Source organism: Bacillus rossius, chromosome 7, assembly GCF_032445375.1.
Source record: "Bacillus rossius redtenbacheri isolate Brsri chromosome 7, Brsri_v3, whole genome shotgun sequence".
NCBI classification, from domain to species: domain Eukaryota; kingdom Metazoa; phylum Arthropoda; class Insecta; order Phasmatodea; family Bacillidae; genus Bacillus; species Bacillus rossius.
In genome coordinates, this window is record NC_086335.1 from 24,363,845 (window position 1) to 24,387,112 (window position 23,268).

At 34.8% G+C, this 23,268-nt stretch overlaps 1 protein-coding gene and 1 long non-coding RNA gene across 7 annotated transcripts in view; one reads left to right on the forward strand and one right to left on the reverse strand.

Moving 5' to 3' along the window:
• Positions 1 to 23,268, forward strand: part of LOC134533752 (guanine nucleotide-binding protein G(q) subunit alpha) — a 112,176-nt gene that overhangs the window by 69,271 nt on the left and 19,637 nt on the right. For 2 of the 6 annotated variants that reach the window (XM_063371370.1, XM_063371369.1), the window contains exons 4-7: positions 580 to 734; positions 4,262 to 4,390; positions 13,082 to 13,210; positions 20,555 to 20,684. In XM_063371370.1, coding sequence (XP_063227440.1) covers positions 580 to 734; positions 4,262 to 4,390; positions 13,082 to 13,210; positions 20,555 to 20,684 — 543 coding nt within the window. The remainder of the gene's footprint in view (positions 1 to 579; positions 735 to 4,261; positions 4,391 to 13,081; positions 13,211 to 20,554; positions 20,685 to 23,268) is intronic. The other 4 variants (XM_063371374.1, XM_063371372.1, XM_063371373.1 and 1 more) reach the window with 2 other exon arrangements.
• Positions 5,704 to 12,128, reverse strand: LOC134533753 (uncharacterized). The gene is made up of 3 exons (XR_010075387.1): positions 11,388 to 12,128; positions 10,522 to 11,351; positions 5,704 to 8,283 (listed from the first exon to the last, which is right to left on the reverse strand). It is a non-coding gene; the product is annotated as an uncharacterized LOC134533753 (long non-coding RNA).

Genomic DNA, 23,268 nt, shown 5'->3' on the forward strand with positions numbered 1-23,268 from the left:
AATGCGCTGCAATTGAGATGCAAGAATTAATATTAGTACTTACTATATATTACATTGATGGCTTCTTCCCAGAATATGTATATAAATGTTAATTCCTGAAATTATTTTAATTTTTTTTATGCTTTCATAACTTAAGTGTTTATTTGTAATAAAATTTGAAAATGGGTGTAAACTATGATTGTGCTCTATTGATCACATTGGTAAAATGTCTCATGTGGCAAGGACCCTAAATTGCCTAGTAATGGTTTGTTACTCTGCCAAAATAAGTCAGAATTTTGGCTCTGGATCTTCTTTTAGTTCAAGTAAGATTACTTTGAAATCAGTTTCTGTAAGGCTCAGTAATCTTAACTTGTACCAGCTTTGATTTATGGTGATCAGACTCTTACAAAGTCATAATAATTTTTTTTAGAAAAGGTTGTAATTAGTGTTTGGAATTGCTTTCGTATCAACTATGTACAGTATTTGTATTTAAATTGATTTAGTTCATTCTTAAATGTACTGTAATTTGTTTTGTTTTAAATCAATTTTCTTGTATCCTTGTTACAAAGAATCTGCAACATTGGTTTATGTTCCTTGTAGGAAAAGGCAGAATTAGTCCGCGGTGTGGACTTCGAAACAGTAACGACGTTTGACAGTCCTTACGTGGAAGCAATCAAGGACTTGTGGGCGGACGGTGGCATCCAGGAATGTTATGACCGAAGACGAGAGTATCAGTTGACTGATTCGGCTAAATAGTAAGGAATAATATTTGTCACTCTTTGTGGTATTTATTTTTATTTATTTGTAATATATCCATCAACAGTTCAAGATGAACATAAATAAATTTTAAAAAAATTATGTGTGTCAGTTATAAAAGTTAATTTGAGCATTTTATTGAACAGATTTAATAAATGATGATAGAATGTATAAAGGAATTTGGTTTGGATATTATAAATCTCATAGTAATATTTTTGTGTGTTAAGAATAGTACAGTTTTTTTAATATATTAAGTTGACTATCAAAGTTTGTGTTTGATTATTGAAATTGTTGATCAGTCTGTAAATAACACAATTTTGTTTTATGAAGAGTACAAATTATAGACTGAAAACAACTATTACAATGTGGGAATCTTCAGTCCAGTGTTTCAAGGAAGTATTTGCAGTTAATTTAGTATTGTAGTAGTTACAGACAAAAAGTGAATCTAATAGTCTACGTTCAACAAGGAAAACTAGATTTGTATTTTGAAAAAATTTTTGATTAATAATTTTAAGGAACTTTGCTTGAATATTTTCTATTTTCTCACTGCCAGATTTACTGATATTCCAGATTACAGAGGTATACTCTAATTTGGATATTACTAACGCCAAATTAAGTGAAAGAATTGAATCAATATATGATGCGTAATAGGTAATAAATTTGTTTAAGGTGAGGCTTTTGTTTGAACTAGAAACCATGGAATTAATATTAAAATGTAAATATATTTTGGAGTTAAGAATGGTACCTATATCTAAAATAAGTGTGTGAAAATTGTGTATTCCCTAATTTATAATTGTATCTGATAGGGTTTAGTTTCCTTGTGAAAATGATAATTTTTTTGTAGTAGATGAGATAATCTTTCTGTTAATTTTTAATTCTTAAGCAAATAACAAAACTAGAAGAATAGTGATATCATCAATAATTTATTTTCTCTGCTGTTATGTCACGTGGTACTTGTTAATGCTGTATTTTGAATAGTATTTATGGCACACTGCCTAAGTGATTCTTACCATTTTGATAGGAAAGTTCTATGCACTCAACTGTTTCATTTCTTAATTTTAAATTGCACAGTTGTATCCCATAATGGCATAGCCCTCACAGATAAATATAAGGACATTTTTAAATATCATCAAACATGTGGTCCTGGTTGACATATTATGTTTTTTTCCTTTGCAATAGAATTATATTACATACTTTTAACCCTTTAGAGTTTAACATTTCTTTTTAGCTGGGCCACCAATCAGCGTGCAGAGCTCCTGGTGTTAACGCCCCATTTGCAAACTGCCCAACATTTATTAAAACTGTCTGATTATGAATAGCAATTAAAAGCCATTACACGATTCTATAAAAGTTTCGATTCATGTTTTCGTCTTTAACAGTATTTTTTTGACAGTGAAAATCGCTAAAACTGGTGTTTTCAAGTACGTATTTAGGTATGAAACTTTTTTAAACCTAGTGTTTTAAAAGGTATTGGGAAGTAACATTTTAGCATAAAATTACTGAATGACCGCTCAGTCCCATAAGGACACGTTACTAACGAGATCACTGCACCCCAGTTCCGTGCTCTGTGCGTGATGAACGAGCCAGCATCACCTTTAGCGCCCCCGCACTTTAGAGCTTGCGGGCCGTTGGGTAGCCCTCTTAACCTTACAAATACTTTCATGTATTAATTTCTAATTTTAATAGATCATGTTATCACTGATTCATAGTATTAGTCTGTGTGCCCATTTAGTCTTCTGCAGATGGGGTATTTGCCCATTTGGTCATGCATAGTGGAGAAAGTGTCAATTCTGTTCTTTACACCAATGCATTCTGTTACTGATCCTCACAATTTCATTACCCTCTGACTCGATTGGCCTGTGTCAAGACATTAAATCCTAATTAATCCATTCATTCATTCATTCATTCATTCAAACTGGAACCCTTCAAATATATGTATGTGCTGCAGCTATAGTTTGGTGGCTAGGCAGCTTAAGACTTGATATTCCAATCGCTTTTAAAAATCTTGTGATACTTTATTATTTGTTGTGTAACTGTTTTGAAGTGACTATGTATTTGAAAATAGGCTTGGCAAGTTTTTATGCCATTTTACCATTGGCAGTCTTAGGTATTGACTGTAAAGTCACAGTTGTGCCCAAATAATACAATGAATGCTCCTTATGCGTACAAAAGAACACTTAACAAAATCTCTTGTCAACTGTTGGGAGTAGTTGGGTGTAATTTCTGTTAGTGATTATTAAATTATCCAAAACTATTACTATGTGAGCTTGAACGGCATTTTAAATTATTCTTCTCCCGATGAAATTTTATGTCCTTCACACAATATGTCCGAAAGAAAAAAAGAACATTCGCTCACTCTCACAGATCTCTACTCACAATCCCGTGCCTTTACGAAATAATGTTCCCAGCGACTTCTTCGTCTGTCAGGTGCTGAATAAAATGGGAACTACGTCTCTGTGAACCAACGGGCCTGCATCGCACGTCAGGGATCTATCTAATTTCTAGTTCATGGAGTCTGGAAGATGGAAAAAAAATGAAGGTTAAAACTTAATTGGCATGGCCCCTGCACCCAGATGTGAAATTATTCATCCATAAGTACACACTTTTTTTTTCTTTTTCTTTTTTTTTTTTTGCTAGCCGAACGGCACAACCTGTCGACACAACACTAACTATATCTGAAGAGGCTACATGGACACCCGCAACCACGCGGGGAACAAGCAGTCTTGTGACTACTGACCAATCACAACACAACACTGTAAAAGAGATAGCAGTATACAATTTTCCTTACCCTTGCAACAAGGCTTTTCTGTAAAAATAAACACATTAGAAAAATCACTGAGGTCTTTCTGATTGGCTGGCGTAAAAATTTGATAAAATTACAGTCTCCCATGGGAGAGAACCTCTGCAGATTTTCCCATCATAAGAAATACAGACAGAACGCACCAAAACAATACACAATGTTATAGAATCATAATGATAGTCATAATGATAGCTCTTAAATAAATCAAAATGTAAAATATAGGTACGAAAACCATTTTGAAAGTAAATAAAGACTGAAAAATGCATATACACAAATCTAGTGTGCAAAAGTGAAAAACCTGTAAAAAAAAAAATAGTTAAATGGCTTTTCTGAATAAAAATAATTAAATATCAGACTATTATCAAAATATTCAAGTTCAATAAAATGCAAATACAAAACTAGGTCACCGTGACCTTAAACTGACATAACCAGCTGGTACACTGTATAACTGAAGGATATCATACCATTAAAATACTCTGCCAAGTTGGGGAAGGCAGGGGTGTTGCAGTGCCACATGTTCATGCCATTCATGTTGCGGTCTGTGTATCATTTATAAAATGAAAAAGTAAAATTTGGTTTTATGTTGTGAGGAAATGAAACAGTGTGAGAGAATGCAGCTTATAATGCAACACATTTTGTTTAGTCTTGGAAATGTCTTGTGTTGTAAGCTAAGCGGAAGAGCTTGGTGGTAGTGTTGTGTTCAACTGCAGTGTGTTTACATTACAGCTATTTAATGGAGATTGATCGTGTAGCCGACCCCAATTACCTTCCAACTGAGCAAGATATTTTACGTGTCAGGGTTCCAACAACTGGTATTATAGAATACCCGTTTGATTTGGAAGAGATAAGATTTAGGTACGGTAGGTGTTGCTGGGACAGGTGCTGTGGTGTGTTGCTGTCTGTACCAAGTTTCCTGCCTGGATAGTTCTTTTACTGCCTGGGAGTGCAAGGATGTGAATTTTTTTACTATGTTTTTTTTATTTCTTATTTCACATTTTCTCTTGTGCTGGTAACCTTGCTCATACTTTACTAGGATAGGTGCAACATAATTGGCACAAACATAATGAAACATGAGTTAAAATTATTTTTAATTCAAATACATTTTAAATATTTAATTTGCTTTGCAATTCATGTGGATAGGAATAATTTAGGGTGTGTGATTTTCACTTGTAGATATCACATTAGCAGTTAGGTTAAACAATTATTGTTTATTTAATTTTATTTTTAGTGAATATGACTAAAAGTTCTGTAGGTTTTTATAATTGAGTGCACAGCTATAAAAATTTTAATTGTTAGTAATTTGTCATGATATTGTCACGATCCACCTTCAGAGGGGGGGGGCGAGAATCGTAGCTCTTTACATAGAAACAACTCGCTTGGCATCAACTAGTCTTAACTTCATAAAATACTTTACTGTACCTAGGATCATAGGTTCGTCATCCCGTACAGGATGTCTGGTGAGAGCTGAACTAAGGAGATTTTGCAAAATAACATAATACTTAATTAAAATTATTTTATTCTTAAAGTCAAATACTCAACATCATTTTAAAGAACATTTAAATAGCGGGATTACAATTTAAAACAATAATCTCTTTACTTCCTTAACGATTGAACGATCTTACAAGAGAGAGAATGAGAGAACTTCACTAAACACTTCCCTAGTCCTTCCGAATACCTCAAATCATAATTAATACTTAAAATTAAAACAAAGATAAGTCCATACTCACATTTTCCGAAAAGCCTTTCTTGATCGATTACTTTAAAAAAATAACGTAGGGGCCTCTCCTGCCCTTGAAATCCCGAACGAACATTACATTTTAAAAACTATGACGCGTGACCCCTGACGAGGGCCATTGCCTCCGCCCGAAAGCTTGAAGATGACTACATTATGACCTAACTTAAATTAAACGACTCGTGGCCTCTGGCGTCGGCCATAGCTTCTGCCCGAAAGCTTGAATTCCTACATCACGAACGAACTAACAACTCGTGACCACAGGTGAGACGCATAGCCTCCGCCTGAGTGAGCCTGAATTCCTACATCACGAACGAACTAACAACTCGTGACCACAGGTGAGACGCATAGCCTCCGCCTGAGTGAGCCTGAATTCCTACATCACGAACGAACTAACAACTCGTGACCACAGGTGAGACGCATAGCCTCCGCCTGAGTGAGCCTGAATTCCTACATCACGAACGAACTAACAACTCGTGACCACAGGTGAGACGCATAGCCTCCGCCTGAGTGAGCCCCGAGTCACCACTCACTTGCGCTTAAATTCGCGCGCCCTGCCGCGCCTACCATAACAAAAGCTCATTATTGAAGTCAAATTTACTAAACAACTAACTAGAACATCTGGGAAGACTACCCCCCCTCTACCCCAATGTGCAGGCCACACCGCGCGGCTTGTTACGACAGCGCGCCCCAGTAACTGCGGCCCGTGGCTGCGCCAGCGCGCGGCCAAACAAACAAACAAAATTCTGCAAGCCCGCAGCGCGCCGCGCCGGCCCCGTGCCCCAATTACATGGTCACGCCACTTGCGCTGACGAGTGAACAGAGCAGCCAGCCCAGAGTCCCGTCAGTAAAGTCCCTAAATTTGATTTCAACAACCCTGCAAAATTTCAACCCGCGACATAACCCTCCCCTCACAGAGCTCGAGCCCCATCGAGCTACCTCAAAATTACAAATTGTCTTTTTCCATTAAACCATAACTATAAATTCCTCATTTCACAAAAATAATAATTTTCTTAGTTCCTTGCTGTCTGAACATACATCTAGATTCTGCATAAGATTTATTTTAAAACAACAAGTATTCATAAAATTAAATGTAAAACTTTTATCTGGTTTGTTCTCACAGGAACCTTCAGAGGCTCGAGTTCTCAATTCTAAAAAAATTGTTCTGTTAGTGAAGCTCTCTTTACAAATTAAATTACTGTTCTTAGTTTCTCAGTATTCGTTAAACAATGTGCAAATTCTTGATAATTATTATTATTTTTTTTTTTTTCGGTTTCTGTTTATTACCATACTTCTTTCGTTCTTCAAAAAAAATTAAGTGTCCGTACAGTGTTTCAATTAATTAAACTCTTATCTCGTGAAGGTTGGTGCAACTCCTCGAAGTCAGTGTTGTCGAGAAGAGTAGCTCCCTGGGCTGGCCATCAGCAAACACCACTCAACTCCAACAGCTACTGGACTGGCTTCCAGGGCAGCTCACAACTTCTCCCCACATCTGCTTCGGAGTTGTGCCATCCTCATCACGAACAGATTACAATTCTGAAACATCATCAACAGGCATTACCATCACGCCTGACAAATACAAAACTAACTACTAAACTGCAATCGATGGGCAAGGATGCAAACACACAAAAAAATAAAATTAATTAATTCAACTGCTAACATAAAGTATCCCACCCTTAGCATAATCTAATCAGGCAAATAATTTGATAGGAAAAACTTAAGGAAGGGAAACATGACCTCCAATGATTTTCCCTAACTCTTGAGTCTTGATCTTCTCTATACAGCAAATAGTCCCCACGAAGTAACTGGGTTGAAGGTCAGTTCACATGACCCACCCATAACCTCTTCTACTCTTCTTTTCTTCTGGGGGCAACCACAATGCCCACCAATCTCTCTCCATGGTGCCGAACCAGCTATCCCATGAGAGTAAACAACGTAGTCAATAGAAGCGCAGAGGGGAAACACCAATCTCTGGCTTGTCGAGTCATAAAACTGCTTTATCTTCTTCTTCTTCTGAGTAAAAATATCTGACTAACCTTGCTTCTATTCTTCCAAACAGTAAAAGTTCATCAGGTATCTTCATGAAAAAACATTCTAACTAATAATAAGTATTTTTCTTCTTCTATTCTGTTAGATGTAATAGAAGGCCATGTTAGGGAGGTTATAGGGAAAAAGAGTGGCCAATTCCCACCCCATCACCCACCTAGATCATGACTAATTAACTTTTAAACTTTCTATTTCAAACAAATAAAAAAAAAACCATTTTTATTCAAATTTTTAAATTATAGCTACTTTTCCTTCATAACCTCAAAAGCAAATCAATAATTCTAAATGAAATTGTGATTTACTGCATCCTTGTTCCATCCGATCTGTTTGTTTATAACCTTTCTGGTAAAGTATAAAATTTTCAAACATTACTAATTCAAAAAAAATTAAATTCTGGTGTCCTTTGAGTTACAATTAAATTTACTATTTCTTAGCTTGAAATAATTTAAGTTTTCAAAACTATTTCATTGTCTAATTCACAACACCTAAAAATCAACTCAAAACAACAAATCATCAAAATCAATAAGATCATCTGACCTACCTATCAGTACGGTGAACTTGAACTGTTCGTACACATTTATAATAAGCTATTGTATTGAAATTCCAACCTAAATAAGGTTTTAAAAAAAACTACTAATCCCTCTGTAAATTAAGAAAATTAACTTTAAAAATTAAACTTAAGGTATTAGTTCTTTTTGACAGCTACCACAACTCACTAGTTCCATTACATTACTATAACCTAAAAAGTTCTGTAAATAATGTTTATAACAAAAAAACTCCAGTTACTGTCTTCCATAAAAAAATAAAACTTTACATAACCTTATTAATCTCCACTTGTAAGTCCATGGCTGCCAGCTTTCTCTTCTCTTGAATCTTCAGTCTTGGCTCTTGTTTCAGTGATCTTGTATCTTGTCTCTCGAACTCTTGTCATCTTGTAAACTGGACTGCTGCTCAGCTCATCTTAAGGAATCTGTAACAGTTTCAAAAATACATGTTAATTTAAATTACATAATTCCTGTTCTTTGGTCCTAAAAAAAAATTGTATTATTAGTACACATTACCCTGAAACAACATTATTATTCATTGTTTATTACTTAAAAAAAAAATGCTTTACCATAAAATCCTTTTTTGTTCTTTTCATTAGGCCTATTTATTTTCCTTCTTCTTAATTAAATTCTGCTTCAAATGTTAATCCTAACTTAAGACCTACCATCTATTTATTATTCATTACCTACATTATTTATGTTACCCTAAAATTCCCATAAGTTTCTAATACTTCCTATCAAAGACATTCTCTCTAAAAAAAATTTACTTGTGACTCTTAACTTAACAAACTTAAAAAAAACTTTTACACTAGACTTAACTTATTATTCATTCTTAGTTACTAAATTTCTATATGTAAACTTTAGTACTTACAAACAAAAACTGCCTATTTCTCTCTACCTCTTAATCTCTTTCAATTATTACAATAATAATGTTACCTTGCATCTTTAAACTTTCTTCTTTTCAATTAAATTAGACATCTCATAACAATAAAAATTCTGCCTATACTCTTCTTATGGGTGTCCAACCCAACAACAAAATTTCAAATTCTCAAGTTTCCTTATATTTAAATTATGCAATACAAATAACCTCTGTGGTGCCTGTACCCTTTTAGGCCTACCACCTTCTCCTCTCACAGCATAACTCTTATTCCTCGGGGTCTGTATTCACTGTTCCAAATCAAATATCTCAAATAAATTAAAAACAAATTTATTATTTTAAGAAAACAAAAATTTACATTGAATTTACTATGGAGCCTGGAAATCTTAATGTCTCACAGCGGCTAACATGACTAAATCCCATGGAACCCCAGGTTTACATAACCTGTGCCCAAAAATTTAAGCATACCAGGCTTTCTCTGCACTGGTTTTACAGCATCACACACTATTTAGGGCCCCTGATCTGCCATCAGTCCCAAGGAGTTTTCCCACAACCCCTCTCTACACAAGCGCCTACCGCATTCCTCTCAATTGGCTATCGGTTTTACGGCATTCTTTTGGGATCCGACCATCAAGTTAGGGCTAATCGAACATTAAACCTCCATACTTCCAAACTAATGTAAATCAATTAAATTTTCTCTGTAAATTCTAAAAATCAAAAAAAATTATTCCAACATGCCAAAGAAACTTCCAAAAAAAATTCATAATCTTATCTTCAAACCATTAAAATAAAAATAAATAGATTACTCTGTTTTCTCCTTAATAACTGTAAACTGTCAACAAATATCATGTCGTAAATTTTAACTATGCTTACTGACTCTTAATCATAAAATCTCATTTGTCCTAATTAATAAACAACCGATTTCCTTAAAATCTCACTGTATCTCTCACACTCAAACTTCACTGGCTGAATATCTCAATAAATTCAAAAACAATTATCTAAACTCTTAAAGAAACTCCTCCCCAATTATTCAAATTACTTCACCTTATTTTATTTCATTACTTAAAACACCTTACTCAAAAAAAAATTAATTAATTATCTAGCTATCTTCCATTATTATTTATTTACCGAACAAAACTTTCTCCTAAATTAATTTAGTAAAATTCAATTTCACATTAGGCAAGTACACTAACTCTCTACAGCAATGTTTCTCATTTCCCTCCTTCCTAACTGAATCCAATCTTACTTAACCTCCAGGGAATTTACCTCACAAAATAACCAAAAATTTCACTGTAGTGCCTATCTGCTATAGGCCCACTACACAGGGGGCTCTAACCCCACCAACAAACTTCATTGAAATGGTACCCTATCCCATACAGGATAGCCACTTCGGTACTACCATGGGGAACTCCTGCCCCAAACTACTCACAACTCTCAGGATTCTCCTGACCCTTAATTCCGTAGTCAGCCCATCTCCTATGGTCTGCGCTACAATTCCCTTTCTTCCCAGGGACACAACGCCTCACCTTAGGGTCCCTCGCCCTAATGAAAACATTAATTTTGTCTCTCTGTTCTTTTGGAGTAAATTCCCTCTACACACAAAATCTAGCCTTCCCAGTTTTCTCAATGCTTATCGATTTTATAGTGTACCTCCTTAATAATGTTTACAAATCCCAAAAAAATATTTTTAAAACCGAGGTAGAATTTAACTAACAAAAACATAAACAACTTACAACGAAACACTTCTAGCCTATACATCATACACTTCTTAAATTAAATTACTTACATACTGAAAGTTCCTCTTCTCCTAAAACACACTTAAATTTAAATTTATTTAACCAATAGTCTATTTTCTTATCGTTAAGTTACCGTACAGCTGATCAAAACAAGGTCACGGCCTGTCCACGTCTCCGTATGAGCCCGTGACGTCACCGAATTCCATCAGGTGCGCCAACCCTCGCTTGCGGTTCCTCCGTTCTCCGCTAGGTCTCAGCACCTCCCCGTCACGTGTTCACTCTGCCACGTCCACTGACGTGTCGTTCTGAAACAACTCTCAACATTTTTCTAATTAAAACAAAACATCACTATAAATTCTATAACTCTCTTTTACATAAACTCTCGTTTTCTCTTTAATTCCTTTCTAACGTTTATCCTTCCCTCGACTGATTTAATTCGTACGTCTCGTCTCCTACGCGCACGAAAACAAAACAAACTTCTCTTGAAAATAATTCCTATTTACGACAAAAAACTTTATTTTAAATTATAATTCTCTTAACCTACAATCTTAAAATGAACTTCAATTAAATTAAACCACTTGCATTATCTCTAATAAGCATTTAACTTATAACGTATTCTCCTCACGTAATAATCCCCGATATAAATCTACAATAAATTCAACGACTTAAAACAACTTATCACTATAAACTTTATCCTTACAAGTATCCTCAAATAAACATCTGTTACGTCAAAAAAAAAATCTCAAAGACTTCCTCCACTATAGACTAAAATTCCGTAATCCTCTCCTCAAGTAAACTCTTAATAACCTGCTATCAGAAGCTGAAACTAACTTAATAATAAACATAAAAATCTACCTCTCTCTCTCTCCAGAAATAGAACCTATCCGGCGAACTCTACCATTTCTGTCACGTGTACCTACCCGGCGCCTCCACCATTTCTGTCACGATCCACCTTCAGAGGGGGGGGCGAGAATCGTAGCTCTTTACATAGAAACAACTCGCTTGGCATCAACTAGTCTTAACTTCATAAAATACTTTACTGTACCTAGGATCATAGGTTCGTCATCCCGTACAGGATGTCTGGTGAGAGCTGAACTAAGGAGATTTTGCAAAATAACATAATACTTAATTAAAATTATTTTATTCTTAAAGTCAAATACTCAACATCATTTTAAAGAACATTTAAATAGCGGGATTACAATTTAAAACAATAATCTCTTTACTTCCTTAACGATTGAACGATCTTACAAGAGAGAGAATGAGAGAACTTCACTAAACACTTCCCTAGTCCTTCCGAATACCTCAAATCATAATTAATACTTAAAATTAAAACAAAGATAAGTCCATACTCACATTTTCCGAAAAGCCTTTCTTGATCGATTACTTTAAAAAAATAACGTAGGGGCCTCTCCTGCCCTTGAAATCCCGAACGAACATTACATTTTAAAAACTATGACGCGTGACCCCTGACGAGGGCCATTGCCTCCGCCCGAAAGCTTGAAGATGACTACATTATGACCTAACTTAAATTAAACGACTCGTGGCCTCTGGCGTCGGCCATAGCTTCTGCCCGAAAGCTTGAATTCCTACATCACGAACGAACTAACAACTCGTGACCACAGGTGAGACGCATAGCCTCCGCCTGAGTGAGCCTGAATTCCTACATCACGAACGAACTAACAACTCGTGACCACAGGTGAGACGCATAGCCTCCGCCTGAGTGAGCCTGAATTCCTACATCACGAACGAACTAACAACTCGTGACCACAGGTGAGACGCATAGCCTCCGCCTGAGTGAGCCTGAATTCCTACATCACGAACGAACTAACAACTCGTGACCACAGGTGAGACGCATAGCCTCCGCCTGAGTGAGCCCCGAGTCACCACTCACTTGCGCTTAAATTCGCGCGCCCTGCCGCGCCTACCATAACAAAAGCTCATTATTGAAGTCAAATTTACTAAACAACTAACTAGAACATCTGGGAAGACTACCCCCCCTCTACCCCAATGTGCAGGCCACACCGCGCGGCTTGTTACGACAGCGCGCCCCAGTAACTGCGGCCCGTGGCTGCGCCAGCGCGCGGCCAAACAAACAAACAAAATTCTGCAAGCCCGCAGCGCGCCGCGCCGGCCCCGTGCCCCAATTACATGGTCACGCCACTTGCGCTGACGAGTGAACAGAGCAGCCAGCCCAGAGTCCCGTCAGTAAAGTCCCTAAATTTGATTTCAACAACCCTGCAAAATTTCAACCCGCGACAATATTATTGCATGAATATGACTATATTTAATAGATTTTAACAAAAAATAAAAGTACAAGTTTTTTTTTCTGAAAGGCAAATTAAATTTTAAAGTAGCATAAAACAGTTCATGTATAGTTCTACTTACTTTTGCATTTAGTAACAGGATTTAAATTTGTTAAGCATTGTTTTTATGTAAAGATTTCTATTTTTTTATATGGACTAATCCAGTAATGAAATCGAAATAATGTATACATTTCATTTGTCACCATGGGTTTGTGCCAATTTATGTTGAGCCCTTCTGAAAGTGTTGAGACTACTTAACGTGCTTGCAGTGCATGTGAATGAGTGTTATTTGTCTATGATATTGCAGCTATCTTAGTGATCTCGAGCGAATAGAGAAGCCGGAGTATTTGCCGACAGAGCAAGATATTCTGAGAGCCAGGGCGCCGACTACTGGCATTATAGAATACCCTTTTGATTTGGACTCCATCATATTTAGGTAGGACGAGGAGAATTACGCACAGTTACTAGCTTAGGTGCCAACACACATCTCTGCCCCACCACTCCTGAGTTTTCCTTTGCGCCACTTTTCTTCTGCCGTAAACTGAGCTCGACGGTGAATATTATAATGGTTTCGTTATTGAAAAAAAAATGTACAAGTACTGTTTCACGTATTTAATGCTAACATTGTATGTAAATTGAAAAATCACCAATTTTTTAACTGCAGTGCTTGTCTTGTACCATATTTTTCATTGTGTTCACCTTTTAAAAACTATCTGCACTTACTTGTCATCTTTGAATGACTGCTTAAGCTTTATTTTTCTTTAACTCACTTTTCCCCAGTTTTTATCCTACAATACTGGTTTTAGGGAATTATTAACATGATATTTGGTTCAAAGTGATAATGAGCTGCTGATAAGTTTACATGTAGAAAGAAATTAGTTTAATCACATGTGGAAAACTGTAGCTTTGTTAATTTTGCATATTAACCAGACAAGCAATTTTTTTTAATATGTTTAAATTTTTTATGTAATGACTTAAGTGAAAGCATATGAAATGCACTATTATTCTCTGAAGCTACAGCGCAACACGTTTCAACGATTTTGGGTTTGCGCGGGGGGGGGGGGGGGGGGGGGGGGGGGAGTGGAGGAAAATTTTGAATTGCAGACTGGTGCAAATGAAGGATGTACAGTACAGGAACATTATGTGCATGCAATCAGATGAAACTGGTCCAAAGTTCTGGAGCTCATTAGTAAGAGGTTTAAATATATTTCACATTTTTTTTAAATAGGGGAGATATGCTGGCATTGATTATTTGCACACTTTTAGCATGTTGAATGGCCCCAAAATTGGTTTAGTTGATAATTTCACTATATAATGAAATAAAACAATGCTGTCATTGGAGTTAATCTGTATAAATAAAATAAATGTATTTTTCTGTAATAAGAAATTTTGAGTTTGTACATACAAAGTTCTGTTGCATTTGGTAAAATATTTCACCACAGTAATGTGCAAACCCTTCACAGTTGGGTTAGAAGTTTTGTTTGAATGCTTAATTCTTTAATGGGAATGATTCTTACATTGGTTTGAAAAACATAAATTATTCTGCTGTGGGTGCCAATAATTCTTACGTGAAGTTGTTTTTTTTCTTTCTTTCTTTCTTCCCATGGGAATATCTCGGAACAATTACTTTTGTGAACAATGAGATGGGAAAATAATCTTTCTTATTGCAAGAAAAACTCCACTCATTGACCAAAAATGTTTTAGCATGATGCTTTCTAAATTCTTATTTCTATTCTTTGACGTATTTTAATTCTAGTGTTTCACAGATTATTTGTATTTATATTAAAGCTTTGTAAATGTTGTAGCATGCTTGTTAACTTCTTTTACAAAGATATTGCTAGTTACATATCTTGTATTCACTTTGCATGTTTTGTTGTATTGTTTTTCATGTGGTGTTGGTTAATTTGACATAGGTTTTTATGTATCTATTGTCAAATATATTATAGCAAGTGGGTTTTTATGCATGTACATTTCAATAATTTAAAAATGGCGAGGGAGTTTACATTGTTTAAAATTGTCAAATCTGAATAATTAATTTTAAGAAGGTGTCTCACATGTTCAATAAGTCAAACAATTGCATGTGAGTTATTATTGAATGTTAATTGTTGCTTATCAAACATAAGAGAGATTTACAAGCTAGTAAAGTTCTCCAACAATGTTCAACAGTGTAAAAAAATTGACAATTATTTTCTTTCAAATTGCATAGAAAAAGCAATTTTTTTTAAGATGGCTATGCAGATTCAATAAAATTTGTGGTAGTCTCATTTCTGTCTCAGTGGAGTTACTGTTTTAATTTTAGGCCCACTTGCATAGTCATAATTTGAGCAAAGGAATGGGTTACTCCATTGTTTAACCTGCTAAGTTTTTTCTTATATTTTTATTTACTAACAGTGCAGACTGGTTAAAAAAAAAAATCTTTGTCACTTTGTCCCCCATCTTCACTACTGAAAATTTTGAGTAACTGTACAGCAGTGAAGCTCGGTTTGTGCTTCTTTGTTGACGAGGTATGTTTTCTAAATGAGCCGGGGACGGAAGCTGCTAATATGAAAAGCTTTTGTCCTGTATCGGTAACAGTAGTGGGAATTCAGTTTTAATTAATGATACCTTCCCAAGCTGTACCAGTTACTACCATTGAAGGTCATTGGCGATTTGGTACCAACAGTCAGAAATTATTTTCTAAACAATTTCTTGGTAGTTTCTTACTGCTAGTCAAATCAAATTCTTGCTTTAATCAAGTATTTAACTGTAAAGCTGTCTCCATTTACTTGTTCAGTGGTTTTGGAAGTAGTTTGTTTGTTATGGACATTCTGTTTTTCTCTGTTACTCTGCTTAAGGCCCCATCATACTGTAAAAGTTTTGCTTCCAATATCTTCTTATAAAGTAGAATGATGATGGATAGTTTTAGATAGTTATGACTGCACCGAAAAAGTCACTAGTGCAGCCATATATGTAGGCAAGTTGGAAGACTTTAATTTTCATGAAACATATTCTGTTCTAAAGGTGTTGAATGTTGAACTGAATCAGCCAATCAGAATAGTGTGTAGTGTAAATGAAAATGGCAGATGTTTCTTTCTCAACAGATTTTTAAAATGAAGAGATTATGAAGGTAAAATAATGTTCATTTGTAAAGTAATTTACCCTGCAAAATTGAATGGTCAAGGTATAACTTAAAAATTGCCTAAATCTTATCTTGTTTAAATATTCAATCCGGCACTGTGATGCATTATTTTAATTTTTACTTAAGCCTGAACTAAAATTTTGATCTGGTTCAGTTCAGTAATAAACTTTTGTAGTGTAACAGTTTCAAAAATATTTTGATGATATCTGACCAACTTTACTTTTTAATGGATAGAATTGGAAGTAATAATTTGTTTAATATTACTCTTTAAACTTTGTTGTCTAATATACATAGTCAGAAAATTTGAATTTGTGACAAGGCCTTAAGAAAGTGATTATAAAGAATTAAAGAGAAATCATTGACAGCTTTGTGTTAGGGGATTCACTTTGTCATGATTTATGGTACTTTTGTGGTTCATTTTTATGTCTGGAAGCTATAAAAGCTTATTTTTTTATTACAATGTTTCACCCTTGTACTATTAAGAACCAGCACATAGTAATAGAATATTACATACTCATTCTTTTCTTTTATATAAAATTTGCAGTACAGTAATCGAGGCACATTATAAAGGAGCAAAATATCAGGTAGGAGAATGTGTTCCATTAAATTATTCTTTGTCCTGGAGTTTGACACACCTTGAGTTTATTGTGGCGATGCTATGTACTAGTGGTTTTGGTCAAAATACCACATAAAACCATTGCCAGAGCAATATGCGAGTGATATGATAAATTCCAACAGTCTGTTTGGGATGGTAGACATGGGCAGCATTAATGAGAAGGATCTTTCTGTGGTTGGTCAACAAGTTGAACAAGCTGCAAAATGTCTCTTAGTCGAGTGTCTTCTGCATTCCACACAATCATCTTAATGTACTTGATATTATAAATTCCAAATATTCTGAAAATCATAAAATAAGTTTTTTTATATATATTCTTTAGGTATAATTTTCTATGTTAGACATTTTACTTGTAATTTGTTACTTTGTGTAACAGCTTCACTGGTGTCAGCCATCCAAATATGTGCAACGGTATCTGATTTTACTACAATAGGAAAAATATGCCAATTTAGTTTTTCAGCTAGACATGTGCTGATTTTGAGGTTTGTCTTCTGGTTGTGTGATTCTGCCACCACCTAGCTAGCTGTTTATTGTTGGTGAGGAAAAATGCTAAGTGCTATTTTGGCCGGTTATTGTAATGCGTTATCATTGCTAAGTACTACAAAGTTCTGAACATGTGTGCACTTTTTTTTTGTTATACATTGTGTAACTGTGAGACATCAAGTAGTGACCACAACATTTTATGGACTTAACAAAATAAAGATAAATGTTTATAAGGTGTAATAAAATTTGTTAGGTTGCTTTCAAGATTTGCTACTGCTATTTTCTTGGTTCTAAATTACTCTGATAACACCTGTTTTAGCACTTTTGCTCTGTAAAAAAAATGCATTCTGGCAAAGCACTAGTGCAGAGCCAAAATTCCAACCTCGAAATATTTCTTGGATAATTTTGGTAAACAGACTCCAGTTGGCAGATATTGAGATGTTATCAGTGCATGTGTGGAAAAGTAATTGTAATGATAATTCCCTAGTCAATACGACCGTCATTCTTGCAAGTTATCTGAACATTGTGCTGTTTATTTTCCGCACATAATTACCTTGATAACGCTTGTGCCGGAGCTGTTGTAATTTACAACGTGAGAGATATTAACATATTTTTTTAGGTTTTTTTTATTTAGTAACTTACCTCATCAATTGTCTTGGTGCAAGAACAGCAGGCAGGGGTTACACCAGGTCCAGGCAAGCCTGAATAATTGCACACACACTTGTGTCAAATGTTTGTCTTCATATTTTATACCTCTATTCATATAGTGTAGACTTAGTCTAAATGTAATATGGTTAAAATTATCTTTATTGTTCACATTATTCTTTGTTATATTTTTAACTTGTAAATAAATTATGAAAAACCATCATCAACATTTAAGTTCCTCGTTGGCATAAGCACCTTGTTTTAAAGACTTTCATTTTTTTTCAAATTTTCTAGGGGAAGTATTCCAAACCCCTTTTTTCTCTGAGGGGACTATTCCATAAGGTTCCTCTCCAAAATATTAAGGCCCCGGAAAAGTAAATGGCCCAGAGTCCCTCAAAGTCCAGGGCCGCCACTGACAGCAAGTTGAAAGGCCTGGAAATAGTTTTCTACCCCCTTAGTTCACTGTAGATACGTTTTCTCATAACTGCCTTGCAGGATATTTTTTTTTCTGTTTGACTGTTTGTCAATAGCAATATAGTAATCGTTGGGTTATTAGGTTTCGTAATGTTTGGTCCTTTCACAATGGCATCTGTTTGTGCTCTTTTCAAGCCTGTTTTGTGGTCCACACGGCCTTTTGGTAGCTTCAGTAGGATAAAGATAGCATAGGTGTATATACTGGCACAATGTGATAGTATGTATTGTAAGAGTTTTTCTGGTTACTGATTGGGGTTATGGTGAACCGTTTTGAGGGGCCAAAAACACGTGGTCTGTACCACTTAGTGGAGTAGTGGTGTCTTTTCAGTTGCAATCCAGGAAATAAAACTAGAAAGAGTTCAGTATAAATTTGATTTAGAACAATTTCTATATATGTTAAAACTATCTATAAAATTAGGTAGGCCCATCAGTTGCCCACGTTTTACATACGTCAAATTCTTACTCGTGGATACTAGATACCAACCTGCATTTGCATGAAATAATTGGACTGCCAGTTCCAGTTTAACCAACTTTATTTTGTTGAACTAGGATGGATTGCCTACTGAGCATGACTCGCACATCATTCTAATCACTACTTAAGCTACATGAAACAGGGCAGTGCAGGTACCAGACCGGGGTTAATATCCCGCTCCACCATTGTGATTTCGGTTTCTTATGGTATCCCTAATACACTCTAGGCAATGCTAGGATTGATCCTTACACTAGACCAGTGGTGCTCAAACTTCTTGAAGTATTTTGGGTAAACTTAAAATCCTACAAATAATATTAGGTGTGCCAAATAAAACTTTCTGAAAAATACTTAGTAATGTAGCCAGTCGCAGCCGGGAGTTCAAAGCCGCCGGACGTTTATTGTGCGCGTTCCGTGAAGATGTATACGCAGTTAATTTTTATTATTAGTTCTATGATTCATCATTGTTAATTTTTCCCTGATCAATTATTGTTCACTCTCTTGCGATGCTTCTTTGTGTGAGTTAGGTAAAGAAATTGACTCGAACATGTTCAGATCACCTACCAAAAAAACGGGCTCTAAAACTCCTGAAATACAAGAACAACTATCGTTTAAAATAACTAAATTGGAAATTTCAAACACGGATGATGTAAAATTTGTGAAAAGGTTGATGATTTAAGAAGTGAAAATGCTGTACTTAAAACCTTGCTTATGGGTTCGCACTCCAAAATGGCCGAAATTATAAAATAACTCATTCATATCAAGCAACGTTTATTACTTAAAAATGAAAATTATAAATCCTATAGTCAAGCTCTTACGAAATCAACAATTGGCAAGAAGAGCGAAAGTGTTGCACTCAGGTCCAGGAGTATCAAGTAACGGTAGTCCATCTAGTGACCTATATCCGACTCAGTGCAGTGCCAAGTGTATCAACAACATCCAACTTGTTGATGAAGACTGATTCACTGTGGTGCAACATGCACGTAAAACTAAAAACAAAGTGAACTCTGAGGCTAAGCGAGAACAGGAACGCAGAAAAACACCAATGCAAGTGGGCATAAGGAACAAGGCTACTCTCAAAACAGTTAATAAACAGTTACATAAAAAAAACATAAGCACTGTTTGTTACGCGTTTCCACCCAACTGTCCAGCAACATGAGATTCTCTTATATTTCCAATGAACTCGACCTAGCCCATGTGAAAGTAGCCATACTTAGAATAAAATTTAATACATATGTTTCCTTCCATATATCAGTTCTGGAAGAAGATCCAAATAGAATCAACAACACAGTGTTTTGGCCCAGCGGTACCCTTTTACGGGTAATTACACCCTGACCAAATAGCAGTCTGTCACATTGTTTTTTATTCATACAAGCATATAATTAAAACCACTATCAAAGACCAGTGAACAATTAATTAATTACTTAATAGACTGTGATCTGTTTCGTTCTAATTACTTGGCCAGCTAATCATAAATATTGTCTTATTAGGTTTATATTCACGAGGTAAGGAATGAGTAAGCCCGTTGAAATAACCAGTTTTCAGTGTGCACTGTTGGTGCTGTCAGTTATTGTGAGTGTTAACTCGTTATTGTCTGTAATTACATTTAAAGTTATATCTCTCTTTCAAAGCTTTATGCATAGTCTTGTTTGCTAATGCACTGCATGTCCAATCAGACTTGAAGAACTATTAACTTAACTGCTTTTTTATGCTTATTAAAGTTAAGTTACTCTTTGGCTTTTAATTTTCTGGTTTTTAAACTCTTGTCAATGTGAGTATTTCCATTGCTTTAAAATTTAAAAAAATTCTGACAATATTCAGTTCAAAACATTGAACTCTAGTGTTGTGTTAAAATATTACATTTGCCCAGGTTTTAGAGGATAAAAGTATTAAAATTTTTATTCCAGAAATTATGTTTTAAGTAGTGGTACTTTTTTTTATCAAGAATGTAACCATGTGTGATGTTTTCTGAATATAGGATGGTGGATGTTGGAGGGCAGCGGTCCGAAAGACGAAAATGGATTCATTGTTTCGAAAATGTTACTTCCATTATATTTTTAGTAGCGCTAAGTGAATATGACCAGATTCTTTTTGAATCCGAAAATGAGGTAAGTTTATTATTAGCTATTCATTTATTTATTCAGTGTGAGGATGAAAGTAAACCACAAAGCTTATTTTGTTACAGTATTCTGTTTTAAAGATTATGTGCATTTTTTACAACAGTGTGTAATTTTTGACATAATGTGTAATAAGTTATTTATTATACAGATCTGTCTCATGCCATTTTTTTCATTTTCTTGTAAATGCTAATATTTAAAGGCTATTTGTGAAAATTTAACATGAAACCTTTTTGTTATGTCACAAAATTTTCAACACACATTCTTGGAGTGTAATATTGGGTGTCACACAAGGGTTAATAATTATCACTTATACATCTCTTTACACCCATTATATTACACTTAGTGAATTTCTGTTGAAAATATTGTGACATAACAAATACAATAAAAGTAGGTAACCTCTAGGAATTTTGTAAATAGCCCTTAAATGAAGTTATTTTAAGAAAATGAAGAAATAAACATGTTGTATGAGACTGAGTACTATGTTAAATGTAGGTTAAATGCAGTTATTTGTGTTGCAAGAGAGATGTCAGCAAGTTAATGTTGGTATGAGATGAAGATTTGATTGTGCTGATGGAAATTGTACATTAAGCAATGGCTTATTTCACAAGAATTAAAATTTATGACAAAAGGTGGTACCATTTGTGTACTACTTACTACGAAAATGTGTACAGTGCATTGCAGCTAATCAAAAAATTTGTTTAAAAGTTTTCAGATTTTCTGGTATTCCACTTCCTCACAATGGGTACTGCATTTTCATAATTTTGTGTTATTTATTCAGGTTTTACTATTTAATAAAAATTATGTTCTACCAAGGCATTGTATAAATCTATTCTAATCCCTGAAAAAGACCAAGAACATTTGGTTAGTTTCTCGTTTATAATTTAATCAATAAATAGTCATCTGTTGTTCATTTTTTTGGGTATTACCTGTGTTACGGTGATATAAAGTTTGTAGTTTTGTTATTGTGATGATGGGCACATGTATGTACATATATGTGCACTTAATACGTTCATACATACATACACACACCAGGGTCATTCGATATAATCTGATATTTGAAATAATAAATACAAGTATCTAGCTATAATGTTAAAAAGTTTTTTTAATTGTCATGGTATTGCATTACTTTTTTTTTTCATTTCAACAGTTGGTTAACGCATGAAAATCATCATCTAAGCTCCCATATCTAAATATTTTGAAACTAAAAATTTAAAAAATTGGTATTGTTTATACATTCAAAACTCTCATGGTTACTGTGGCATTATCCTATAGTACCTATACATTAAACACAATACTAATGTTGAGAAAAAATAATAATTAAAAATAAAAATGAACAGACTTTCAAATAATTATTAAAACGAGCGTATGTAGAGATCATACTCCAAGGAGCAATAATCCAAAGGGAAACAAATCATCATTAGTCAGACGTGATATTTAACAATCACATAAAGTAAGTATTACAAAACAATGTCTTTTCTCATATCGTCGCGCTACCTTGAAGTCATCCACACATGCATCGTAGCTACTATGGAAATTGGCTGGCCAACAACACAAAATGGCATGCCACCCGTGTAACATCGTCTGGAGCAGAGTGAAATCACACTGTAAATACTGGCTATAAAAAAATTATGAATATTTTCAAAACATTTTATGCAAGTTTCTAGTGTTCATACACTGGTTGTAAATTTTAAATATTATTTGTGTTATAATTTTTCCCTAAATAACTTATGGCACACATGCCACTTTTTTCTGTTCTGTAGCCAATAGGTTTCATTTCTTTTTTTTTTTTTTTGTCCGTACAGGAGGTTCGCTTTCTATACCAAGTTGCAATGATAGTATTTGCTATCAGAGAAATGCTAAGTTAGATTAAATTTAGTGTAAATTATTTGATTGTTATTGTTTAATTTTAAACATTTAATTATTTTATTGACACTGTGATATTTGTAGTATTATGGGCTTACTCACTATCCTCCCATCAACATAGTAAAATAGCTAAAGTACTACTTTGGCAGAAGCTTCACCAGCCTTTGATATATTGTTACACTGTGCATTAACTAAATATGGTGGGTCCCTGCATTTCATTCTATAGTGTCGTAGGGTCGGCCATCTTAGGCAAAATACATTCTAAGTAAAACTATTTTAACCTGGGTAATATTTATTTTTGCCAAAAATAGGTACCTCTTTCGATTGTGATGTATTCTGTGTCAAAATCACAAAACAGTACTAATGCACACCGCCATCTTACACGTGTTTAGTTCTCTCTGAATCTGATAATAAGAGCTCTTCCTATCTAACAAGTGTGCCATCCTCGTTTAAACTCTGTAACCTTTTTTTTTATTTTGCATACATCGCAGATAAGCATTTAACTTCAATGACCGTATATTTGCCAACAATACCATCGGAACTAGCTCTCGGGTAAGGGTGATCTGATCGGCGAAGAGACCGCATGGTGTAACTGAGAGGCGGAAACTGTGTTCAAAAGACTTTATGGCTTGTGGTTCATGAACTCTCCCATATTTCACTTCTGTTGGGTCAAAGTTTTATGACACATGTTTTTTCGCATTCTGATCAC